Source organism: Stenella coeruleoalba (assembly GCF_951394435.1).
Source record: "Stenella coeruleoalba genome assembly, chromosome: X".
Lineage (NCBI taxonomy): Eukaryota > Metazoa > Chordata > Mammalia > Artiodactyla > Delphinidae > Stenella > Stenella coeruleoalba.
Genome location: NC_137152.1, coordinates 55987160 through 55999586, shown reverse-complemented (window position 1 = coordinate 55999586; position 12427 = coordinate 55987160). Strand labels below are relative to the sequence as shown.

Sequence of the window (12427 nt, the reverse complement as noted above, 5' to 3'; positions counted from 1 at the left end):
TCCTGGACCTGATCGACGAGTCTGAGGCGGCCAAGGAGGCCAACCTGCAGCAGCTGACCGACCAGGACGTGCTGGGCGTCCGCAGATACCCGGACCCCGAGGGCTTCCAGTCTGAGCGGGAGATGCTGGAAGCGCGAGGGCCGGTGCTGTGGGGCCGCGAAGGCCGACCTGGCTCCCCACATGAGCACACGAGGGACCTCCTGGACCTGATCGACGAGTCTGAGGCGGCCAAGGAGGCCAACCTGCACCAGCTGACTGACCAGGACGTGCTGGGCGTCCGCAGGTACCCGGACCCCGAGGGCTTCCAGTCGAAGCGGGAGATGCTGGAAGCGCGAGGGCCGGTGCTGTGGGGCCGCGAAGGCCGACCTGGCTCCCCACACGAGCACACGAGGGACCTCCTGGACCTGATCGACGAGTCTGAGGCGGCCAAGGAGGCCAACCTGCAGCAGCTGACCGACCAGGATGTGCTGGGCTTCCGCAGGTACCCGTCCCCAGAGAGGTCCACTGCCTTCAAAGAGGCCACTGGGTCGACACTGCGCCTCGAGGCGGCTCCCGGCGGTCGAGGAGCGCCCGGCCAGAGCTGTGGGGAGGCGTCGACGGCTCCAGCCGGCCCTCTCCACCTCGGTGGGCCTGAAGCGGGCCGGGCCTTGGGGAACCCTAAGAGAGGCACTAAGCGTAGGTTGAACGTGGCTGCAGATCGCCAGCGGCGCTCCGCGGAAGACCTGGCCTGGCTGCTGTCCGACTCCGAGTCCTCAGATGAATTCAGTGAGACACAGCTGATGACGGTGAGCACTTACCGCAGAGGAGGAGGCCAGGCCAAGCCCAGCAGACCCGAGGATCCCGGGGACACTCCCAGACACTCGAAGTTCCAAGTCAGGGAGAATTACCGTCACGTGACAGGCTCTTCCCTGTCCTCGGTTCCGCGAGGACTCTCTTCGGTTGTGGAAAGGCAGGGCGTGGGACAGCAGGGCATCTCTTCCCCTAAGAAAATGCAGAGTGTGCTGTGGGGCAAGGGGGGCAGCAAGCCCAGCTACGCGGGAGCTGCTGCTGCTGCTGCTGCTGCTGCTGCTGCTGCTTCTGTTTCTGCTGCTGCTCCAGGTGGCCTGCCGCGGGTCACTCCTAGGAAGAACGGAGCCCAGGAGAAGAAATCCGTCGGGGAAGCGTCCAAACTTGCCCTGGGGGGAACCTTCTGTTCCCGGGGGCAGCGAACCTCGGCAACTCCCGTGGAACCGGCCACCTTCCCCCCAATCTCTGGTATTCCGCTGCCTGGGAGACCCAAGAGTTATACCTTGGTCCTTTCGGGAACCAAACAGTCCAAGCACAGTGGCACTGGGAAGAAATCCGTGGTCAGGTGGGCAAGGGAGTCTGAGGCGGTGGCGGGAGAAGATAAGGACCCAAATAGAGACCCAGCCCCAAAGGGCCAAGTGAGTAGGCCATGCTCCTCCTCTCTCCCCACTCTTCCCCCCCCCCCACGGCACCCAGGGCACACGTCTTCATCCATGCTGCCTCTGTCCACCCCTCAGAGGTCAGCATTGGGTGCCCCTCGGTCACTGGGTCATTACGATGCCAGATCGGGCTCCTTTTCCTAGGGACAAACATTAAGGTAGCACTTCGGGTGTCCTGGGCCTGGTTCTCCACCCTTAGCCTCTTTCCAGCCTCCTCTGAGAGACTTGGGCTGGGATAGAAGGGAGGGCTGGTAGCTGAATTGGGTCGGGGGATCCCTTAAAAGCTTCCCCGGAAAGCCTCAGTATTTAGACTCACCAGCTTCCTGAATCCTCCTTCCTAGCTCTTCCCCAGACCTTCCTTGCAGGGGGCCTGGGCTTTCTCAGTGTCCCACTGTTGTGCCTAGATCAGCTCTGCCTGCTGGCCTGGGGCTGACTGAGGGAGAAAGTGCTAATGAGATCAGCCTTTCAATTCCCTTCCCAATTCCCTGCCTCACCCTGGCCCGAATCACACAACTCTCTCTCTCTCTCTCTCTCACACACACACACACACACACACTTCCTTAGTCCAAATCGGTGAGAAATTTTTGTTTCAGCTGCTCACTCACAGGCCAGGGACATCTTGTCTGCGCATGCATCGTAGAAAAGCCAGCAGTGGCGACGTCAACACCAGAGGCCCCCAAGATCCAGGAAACTCAGAACCCTTGGCCCTGAACCAGGGAGAAGTCATGCCCAGGGGGCCTGCCCCCTCAGGTGAGTGTCGTGGGTTTGATATGAGGGGAGGGAAGAGGGGTTGAGGACAGAAACCTCTGCCTCTGTCTCTGCCGGGGGCACAGCCTTGCTCCCAGGCAGCTTCTCCCACAGAAGACGGGGTGCTGGCTGGGCTGGCCTTGAGCCACATCATCCTCTGTGTGGGGTTTGTGCGGCCGGGGTGATCGGTGGCAGTGCCCCAAACAGCTGCTCCGGGTGTAGACTTGCAGGGGAACAGACTTTTCTGTTAAGTCCTGTTCGGCCACATTGCTCTCCCACGTGCTGGCTGTGGCTGCAGCTCTGGGAGGGTCGAATCCAGAGCCACATTGTTTGGGGACCACAGTGGCGAAATGGCTGTCCCCGGGGAACAGGGGAAGCAGGCCCAGAGACAAGGTTCCGGCTGCTGGGCGGAGCAGGGGCGGCTGGTTGCCAGCAGAGGGTGGTGCTGCCTCACCTCACTTTAGAGCCCGCTTGTCCCTTTCCACCTCACTGGGAGCCTGGGAAGCTGGATTGTGTGTCCTTTCCCTCTCAGGTGACCGGGGGCCACTTGACCATCCCCCAAGACCGGAAACGCAGCAGCAGCCACTGGGAACGCCCTGCTGTCCTTGGGTAATGCTTCCACTGCATCCTGGAAATGCAGGCCCAAACTCGAGGGTGGGATCTGGGTCCAAGTTCAGCTGACATGTGTGGGCTCCCCCTCCCCTGCCCCCATCACGTACCCCACGGGGGGAGCCCACCTCCTTTCCACTGAGGAGCCCTTGCCAGTCTAACCACCCGGCTTTGGGGTGGAGGGCCCGGGGGAGAGGAGAAGGTGGAGGAGAGAGGAGGCCAGAGTATACTAATCATTTCTCTTCCTCCTCTGTCTGCTGGCCTAGTGTCTCGAGCTAAAGAGAGAAGTAGACGAACTTAAGGAGCAACTTGGTATGAGGAACCAGGGCCGGAGAGCGGTGTCTTAGTGAAGAACCCGGGTGGGCACCTGGGGTGGGGGTGGGCTGCAGGTGCGGTGGGCCTGGCAGGGACGATCATCCCTGTGGGGAGGAGAACCTCTCAGGCCTGGCCCTGGAGCTGGCTGTGCATGTACAACTGGGCGTGTGTACAAATAGCAAAGTACTGTCTGGACTGCATGCACACTTTGACAACCAGACCAGTCCTAGGGAATGTCCTTCTGATAGGACTTTTAGAGATGCCTCGTTGATTTTTCCCTTGAACTGCTGCTTGGTGTGGCTTCTAAGGTTCTTGCTGGATTGTTTGTTTGTGTGTGTGACAAGTTCTGAGTGGTTGTGGCACGGCCCACAGCATGAGAGCTGCTGGCACATTTTGTTTCCCTTTAGGAACCGGTTCCACATTCAATTTGGGTGGTGGGGAGTGATCAGGCCCAGAGCTCTTTGCATCGGGTCTGGAGGGGTTTCAGGTATCAGGGCTAGGCGGTTCCTCACGGGGATAGGGGGACGGGCTTCTGTATCCCTCTGTCTGGAGCGCCTGCTAATGCCTGTCCCTGTTGCAGCCGCCATGCAGTACCTGGCTGACAAGTTGCAGACCCTTTGAAGTGAGTGTTACACACACCGTACCCCTTCCCACAGTCCTGGCTGTTGAGCAGGGCTGGGGGCTGGCCCTGGCTTCAGGCTCTTCCCTGACTCTGCTGTTTCACAGGTTGAGCCCAGCGTCTTCCTGCAAGAGGAGCAGCTGGTACCTTTGGGGCCCTGGAGCTGTGGCCAAGCTCGTTCCCTCCTGTTCTGCCTCAGCTAGGGCTTCCTCTCCCCCTTGTTTTGCCCCCGCCCCGCCCCAGTTTCACAGCAGTTTCCAATTAAAGTACCTCTCATATTCTGTGTTCTGCCTTCTCTCTGGAGGGGTAGGGGTCGGGGTCGGGGTAGGGGGCCGGGGCGGGGCGCTGCTCCACGTCAGAGCCTTTTCCAGAACGGTATCTGTGGCATCCTGTGGTGGGGACTCTGGGCCAGCCTCTGCTACCATCCCTGCAGTCAAGCCAGCGGAGTGTCCCAGGTCTGGGTCCTGTGTGTGCTCTGCCTGGCCACATTGGCACGTCCTCCCTTTCCCCCGAAGGCCCTCTTCTAGCTCTCTCCAAACCCCCCTCCTCCTCTGGGGTCTGGCGGTTCCCATTCATCTCTGCCATTCACCCTTCCCATCAGCAGGAACTCATGACCCCCTTCCAGAGCTCCAATCTGGAAGCATTCACATCCTCCCTGCCCTAGCCAGCTGACCACCCTCCTCCAGCCGGGTCGTCTGTACACCCTTGAGTGGAAATTGGCCTGTCAGGTTCTATGGCGAGTGTGGTTAGTAGGTCTGTGTTGTTGCATGGTCCCCGTCAAATACTCTTCCACCAGCCCCGTGACACAGATTTTCCTGGAAATGATATTTCCGTGTCCCAGCTCAATCTCCCAGACTGCCTCTTTAGGACACACGAGATTGAGTCTGAACTCCATGTTCGATTTCCCCCTCACTTGAGGTTGGGGAGCACTTCCTTCCCTCAGCCAGGACCCAGGGCTGTACCAGCCTGAGACTCAGAGGGACAGATTTGTGTTTGAGTGAGGCAAGGGTGGTTCTGCCTGACACCCTTCCTGAAAGACCGGTGTTTTACTACACAAAAGGGGGTATGATGGTAGATTGGCTATTCAAGGTTGGTGACGGTGTGTCCCTGTGTGTGAAAAAATGTAATCAGGGGTAATCTCCCTTGAGGGAGAAAGATGTGATTCAGGGAGTAAAGGGAGTAGAGGCTGGTCCAGGTTCTGTAAGGCATTGAATGAGCAAAAGCAAGGTTCGGATCTGTTTTGTTCAAAGGTTGTCGTTAAATTCCCAAAACATAGGAGGGGGATGATGCAGAAGTCACCAACCCCCACGACAGGGTGTCGGGATGCTCGAAATGTTGGATTCGCTGGAGGTGGCTCTCGATCCTACTCTGTGATCCTATGATGTCTGACAACTACTGTGGGTGTGGATGGAATGAGATTGGGAAGGGTGGCTCCTCAGAGTAGCTCATCTTAGAATCAGGGGACCCATATATGAGGCCACCCAACATGAGCTACCCGGGACAGGGGCAGGATGGGCGCAGTGAGGATGGGAAGTAAGGAGTGACTGCACCTGGACAATGGGGAGCACTTGGGTCCACCCTTCCCCCATATTCTCACCCTGACTCCCTTCCAGAGTCCACGGCATGAGTTCAGGTGGGCAGACCACAGGTGGGATGGGACAGTCACAGACCTCAGGGTCAGAAAAGAACGTTCGTGGGACTTAATCCTTCCCCTCAAATCCCTCCCTGGAGAAGGTGGGCTTGATTGCTGCCCAGGCCTCTGGCTGGATTCCTAGAATGTACCCAGTGCCCCACCCAGCCTGTACCAGGCTTATGTTCTAGCCCCTCTTGCTCCGGCACTGCTCCCCACTGAGCTGAGGCCATTACCAATGAGTGTGTGTGCACTTCGAGGAAACAGAGCTAGCTTAGACCTTGGACCTGCCTCTGACCAGTAGAGACAGTCATTCCAGGTCATGTGTCCCTGCAGACACTCTGGAGAGAGTGAAGCTAACTACAGGCTGGAGACAGCCATCACAGGAACTCTCTTCCCAGTGCACACTATGGATGTTAATAGAATGTTAACAGAATGTTCATAGAAACCTTATTCATAGTCACCCCAAACTGAAAGCAATCAAGATGTTATTCAACAGATGAACGAATAAAACCATACATCTATAAATGAAACATTTTTTAACGATACAAAGGAAGGAACTCTTGATACATGCAACAACTTGGATGAGTCGCAAATGCATTAGGCTAAATGAAAGAAGCCAGTCTCAAAATGTTACATACTGTGTGATTGTGTTTGTATAATATTTGGAAAAGGTAAAACTATAGGGATGGGAAACAGATCACCAGTTATCAGAGGTTTGGGATGGGGGAGATGGTTTGACTACAAAGCAGCAGAATGAGGGAGATTTTGGGGCTGATGGAACTGTTTTGTATCCTGATTGTGGTGATAGTTACACAAATCTGTCCATGTGTTAAAACTCATGGTACTGAAAACAAAAAAGTTAATTTTACTATGTAATAAATCAAAATATATGTAACTAAAAAAATTAAATGTGTCATACATAAAGGCTTGGGAATCATAATGGCATGCAAAACAGTACCAGCATTCTCAAAAGTGACATTGAAAGTCAGAAAACTTTTCAGCCTGAAATTATATATCAGCTATCAAATAAGCATGAAATTAAAGGTAATATTAAAGGTAATATTTGTTCATGCAAAGTCTTAAAAGAAATTATCACCCATGGTACCTGGAGAATGAGTCCCATCAAAACACTGTGGTAAACCAAGAACAATGAAGACATTAGTTCTAGGAAGCAGAAGATCCCACTTAGGGGTTTGGTAAAGGAGTGTTCTAGGAGCGACACTCTAGGCAACCAATAAAGATTGAAACTGGGTCCAGGAAAGTGATTTCCAACAACAAAGGAATGGACATAGTTGAAGATTGAGAAAATATTGCCAATAGGCCTATGACAGAAATGTAAGCTCTTGAGGGAAGGAACGTCATCTGTTTTTCTCAGTGATGTAGCACCATGTGTTAGAACAGTACCTGGCATGTGGTAAGCCCTCAATAGAGAATTGTTAAATGGAAAGGAGAGAAAGAGTGAATGAGAAGAGAAGAATTTGACACAGCAAGTATACACTGACTCTTAAGGAGTTTTTATGTGAAGGTGAGCAGAGAAAAATGGTGTCGCTTGAAGGGAAATTGGAATCAAAAGAAGGTTTTCTTTAATTGGGAGAAACGACAACATACTTGTATGCTGATAGGAATGATGCAAAATAGAGAAAACTATTTATGAATGAGGGAAGTTGTTTCTGATTGCCTGTATACTCTCAATGAAATGGGAAGCAAGGTCATCTGGTGAGAGCGAAGGTGGTCCATGATCAGCAAGTACCCCCTCAACTTTCCCGGATCATCTTGTGATCTTCTTCTTTCTTTTAAAATTTTATTTATTTATTTGGCTGCGCTGGGCCTCTGTGGCTGCGCGCCGGCTTTCTCTAGTTGCGGTGAGCAGGGGCTACTCTTCGTTTTGGTGCGCGGGCTTCTCATTGCAGTGGCTTCTCTTGTTGTGGAGCATGGGCTCTAGGCACGCAGGCTTCAGCAGTTGTGGCACGCAGGCTCTAGAGCACAGGATCCAGTAGCTGTGCCGCACAGGCTTAGTTGCTCCGTGGCATAGGGGATCTTCTGGGACCAGGGATCGAACCCGTGTCCCCTACATTGGCAGACAGATTCTTAACCACTGTGCCACCAGGGAAGTCCCGTGATCTTCTTGTATGGAACTTTTCATAATAAAGTGCTGTGAAAAATTAAAAACAAGTGCTTTTGTTCATTAAAAGGTATGATAAAAAGAGTGAAGGCAAGCTAAAAACTAGAAGATATTTACATAACATGAAATCATCAAAGAATTAAAGTATAGAATACATAAAGAACTTCCACAAATAAATATGCAAACAACCCAAGGGGAAAATGGGCACAAGACACTAAATGAACACCTCATAGACAAGAAAATCCCCAAGGCCAAGCATATGAAAAGCTGCTCAATATTATTACTAATATTATTACTAATCAAGAAATTGCAGATTAAATCTACAATGAGACGCCATTTCACTATCACAAGATTGACAACAATTTTGTACTTTGTTAATATCAAATGTTGATGAGGATGTGGAACAGTTAAACACTGTTGATAGGAGTAGAAATTAGCATGACCCCATTGTAAAAACTCTGGCATGATCTAGTAATGTTGGAAATCTTCTTTCCCTATGAGATGACAATTTCAGTCTTAACAATGAGCACTGAAGCAGCTTCCCAGCCATTTGATTCTATGGCTCACACAGAAAATGATGATTGTATGGCATACAGGAGTAAGATGACAAAGTTGTTCAGGGCCAGAACCAAGCGGTCCAGGGGCTGCTGTCTGGCTGTCTCTGGAGATGAAGGCCTCAAAGTCCCAGGTCCAAAAGTTGGAAAGCTCTGCCCTGGAAGGCTCTTGTACGTGGGCACCAGGAAACATGTGCCAGAATGTTTATAGTAGCGCTATGAATAATATCTGCCCAAATGGAAACAACCCAAATTACCCATTGACAGTAGAATGGATACATAGCTTGAGATACAGTTGATTCTTGTTATTTGTGGATTCCATACTTGCAAATTCCCCTATTTGGTAAAATTCATTTTTAACCACAAATCAGTACCAGAGTGCTTTCCTCCTCGTTCGAGAGAGCTGTGAAAAACCTGAGTTGGTGGAATATGTTCCCAACTGAGGTCAAACAAGGTGACGCCCTGCCTTCTGGTTTCAGTCTCATACTGCAAGCAAGTGTCCTTTTCATGATTTATTTGGTGCCACATAGTTTGCATTTTTGTGCTTCTTTGTTGGTGATTTCATAATTAAAGATGGCCTCCAAGCTTAGTGCTGAAGTACTGTCTAGTGTTCTTGAGTGCAAAATGACTATGACGTGCACTCAAGAAAATATGTGTGTTACATAAACCTTGTTCAGGCATGATTTATAATGCTGTTGGCTGTGAGGTCAGTGTTAATGAATCAATAATATTTGTATTAAATAGAGTGCCTTTAAACAGAAACACACATGAAACATGATTACGCAGCGATCAGTCGATGAAAATGTTGTGACCAGAGGATGGTAGGAACTTGAAATTATATTTCCCTTAGGAGCAATGTTTCAGGATTGCCTAATTCAGTGTTCATGGCAACTTTATAGACTGCAAATAACTATCATGATAATGAGAGTCTACTGTATATTCATTTGGTGGAACAGCGTACAGCAATGAAAATGAACAAGTGCCTGCCACATGCGACAACAGGGATGAATCTCAGTTACACAGTATCACACGGGAGAAGTCAGAAACAACACAAATGATTCCATTTACATAAAGACCAAAGGATGCAGCAAAACCAACGTTGTTAGGAATATGAACCTATGTAGAGAATAACTAAAGAAAAGGAAGGGAACGATGAAGACAAAGGATAGAGGTTACTTCTGAGGAGGGTGAAGGGAAAGGAATTGGAGCTTCCATGCAAGGAACTTCTAACGTTATGGTGACGTTTGAAAAAACACTGCTATAAAAGTTTACTGAGGGAATGAATGACTCCCAAATCTGTATCTCTCTCTAGCTCTGACCCCTCACTGGTGTTCCAGAACGAAATTTCTAAGTGCATTCCACCTGCATGTCCTATAAGAAACACAACCTTAATGTATCCAAAATCCCATCATTTCCCTCCCAATCTTTCTTTACTTCCTGTGTCCTTATGCTCCCCACCACAAAGTCACTCAAAACGGAAATGTTAGTCACCTTTGACTTCTGCTTCCTTGTGGTGGCCATAGAAACATGCCCCTCCGATCCACTGCAGGGAACATAGTAGATTGGCAAGTGCCAGCTGCCACTTCTCTGGCACCACCATTGTTTGTGCCAAGATCCCACATCCTCTGGGTAGCTCCCAGCCAGTGACTGAGCATGGCAGGGGCATACTGCTTCAGGACAGGGACTCCTCTAAATGGCAGCTGTAGGGTGGGGACTCCACATGAGCCTGAACAAACTAAACTAAACGGAACTAAAGTTTACTGTTAGAACGAAACTGCATCTGAGATTCTTCTTATCTGACCCTCCTTTCCCCCACGTCTCTCTTACAGACGTCAGACCCGCATCGCACCCTGAAGAAGAAGACTCATTCCTGCTCCTTCTCCTTTATCCTTCACATGCCATTCTCCCATCATGTTCGTTCATGTCCAATCATGCCTTGCTGTCCGTATTTTTGGAGGACCCAAACTAACAAAAGTGGTACCAGGAGTGGTCTGAGAAGTTAGCTATAAGATGGGGTTTATGGACCAGCTCACTCACTGCCCAAATGACAAAGAGCGTACCATTTTGAGTGTTATGTGGGGCATGGATAATCTCTAGCACAAGGTTACCTCCTGATTCCTTAAGGTTTTATCCATACGTACCTTGAAAAATATCCCAGTGGAGGGTCTTACTTGTGGCCTGTGAGATGATTCAGGCCTTTGAATGGTAGGGAGGGCACTATGTCTATAGGGAGGGCAGAGGCGGCTGTTCATCACTGTTACACTGGCGCCCTGCAAAGACATAATGAGAAACTAAGGGACATTACCAAACAGTTAAGGGCCAAGTGTAAGATTCATGGGGTTTTCTTGGTGGCTTACAAAATGCCCTTGCCTCCTGCAGAGACAGCTGAGTAGCTCACAGATTATGCGATAACAGTAAGTGCAGAACTCCAGAGATGTATACATCCTTGACAAACACAGGCCTGTTATGGGAAGGTCAGGGCCCTTTTTGGAAAAACTTCAGACTCTGAAATGTAGGCCGGGTATATTGGCATGGATGCCTCCAAACGTTGGCTTATCAGATCCAAACGTCCTGAGGCCTCAAAGCTTGCAGGGTGGCCCTTCCTTCCCTAGCAAGAGCTAACACATGCCCTGTGCTGGTAGATGCTACAGAGTCTGCTCCCCCACAAAGTGACAGACGCCTCTCCCAGGGAAACCCTCATCTCTTCTCCATAAACTCACTGGGATATGCCGAGCCTGATAAGGGGAAAAAGAAATTATACACCAAGAAATAACAAGCCTGTACTGGCAGGAGCAGGGCAATATCCCTGGGATTGGATTTTCAGGGTGCTGGATCAAGTGGACAGGAATATAAGAGTGGATAAGCAAGTTTTACTGAGCGGAGGCGCTTTCTCATGCCATGGAATTTAACACACGGGCAAGGACTCCAGGAGGTGGAGGAAATTCACTGCCAGACTGGCCCTTTGAAACTTTGAGAAAGTGATGGCCCATAAGGAGAGAAGTGGAAATGCCTGCCTTGGATTGGCAGATGGCAGAGGAAGGAACAAAAAGGTTGAGTGATGCAGACATGCTAGAACGGACAGAAAAGGTGAGGCCAGTCACATGGCCTCATGGTTATGTCCCACTGTAGGGCTGAGAGGACACATCCCACTGTAGGACACATGTCCCACTGTAGGGCTGAGAGGACACCAAAGCCATCAGGAGTGTTCTGGTGAGAGGGGCCCCAGCATCACTAGAAGTTTGGTGGTTGCTCCCCTCTGGAGGCCAATGCCAATGATGGAAGGAAAGTGGTCCCGACCTGGGCTCATTACCACCCATGGGAGCCAACGAATTCTGACATGATAGAGGGCAGAGGGCAGCTCTTAACCAAGAGATGCCAGCAAACCACATTTCCAGTAACGACCAGCAAGGTCAGAGGGGCAGTCAAGAGTGCCTGCTTGACCGGCAGAAAGCTGAGAAGATGGCTCAGACAGCATGGCTCCCTAGGGGCAACGACAGCCAGCAAAAGGCAAGAATGCAAGAGAAGGAGGGCCATCATCCCGCTAAAAAGCCACAGTCTCCTGCTCAGTTCCTGGTCCTCAGCCAATTCAGAGACTGGCCCCACTGAAGAGGTGGATGAGTCCTGAGGAGGAAGGATCCAGAAACAAGGCAGTGGGTTATGACCGTCCCTAAAGAGAATGACTGCCAGTTCTCAGGTGACTGTACCCGGAGGCTAGAAAAAGACCCAGACACTTCTACTACTACTGGACACAGGATCTGAGCTGACATTGATCCAGGAGGCCCAAAGTGTCATGATGGGGCCCCATTAGAATGGGGCTTATGAGGCCCTGACATTAAAAGGAGTTGGGAATAGAGACCGGTTCACAGTGAGCTGAATGGGTCCCTGGACCAAAATAGCGGTCATTTCTCCAGTACCCAAGCTGATAATGATAAGTGATACACTTGGCAGTTGGAGCAATGACTTCCACATTGGGTCACTGCTCTGTGGGGTAAGAGCTATCCCAGTGGGGAAAGCCAAGAGGAACCTCTGACACTGGCTCCCACCCCAGGCCAAGAGAGTAAGTCAAAAGCAGTATTGGATCCTGGTGAGCATAGGGGGCTAAAGCAGAGATTAGTGACATCATTGGAGACGTATGGGATGCAGGGGAAGAGGAGGTAGGAGAGCCACAGGGACGAAGAGAGTGGAGAAGGTGAGAAGAAGTTCTGGGAGTCTCTCTCTGGGGGAGGGAGGAAGGGAATGGAAATGGTGAGAGGGAAGACGGAGGCTTCCACTGAATCCACTGGTAATGTTTCCTAGGGTGCTGGTGGATGCAGGAGATTTTGCTATATCCTTCCTTATCCATTTTAACATATTTGAAATAGCACACCACGACTTAAAAAGTCA

General features: G+C 50.9%; 1 protein-coding gene across 2 annotated transcripts; it reads left to right on the top strand.

The window, feature by feature from the left end:
- Window positions 1-1126: 1126 nt before the first annotated feature.
- Window positions 1127-3976, top strand: LOC307180145 (uncharacterized protein CXorf49 homolog). 2 transcript variants are annotated; one of them, XM_079910283.1, is made up of 6 exons: window positions 1127-1424; window positions 2039-2195; window positions 2725-2801; window positions 3068-3113; window positions 3697-3738; window positions 3843-3976. In XM_079910283.1, the coding sequence occupies exons 2-5, from the start codon at window positions 2075-2077 to the stop codon at window positions 3735-3737; spliced, it is 285 nt and encodes a 94-aa protein (XP_079766409.1). In that variant the 5' UTR covers window positions 1127-1424; window positions 2039-2074; the 3' UTR covers window position 3738; window positions 3843-3976. The 2 variants fall into 2 exon arrangements, with proteins under 2 accessions (XP_079766409.1, XP_079766408.1); XM_079910282.1 differs by having other exon boundaries at window positions 3697-3947.
- The last annotated feature ends 8451 nt before the right edge of the window (window positions 3977-12427 follow it).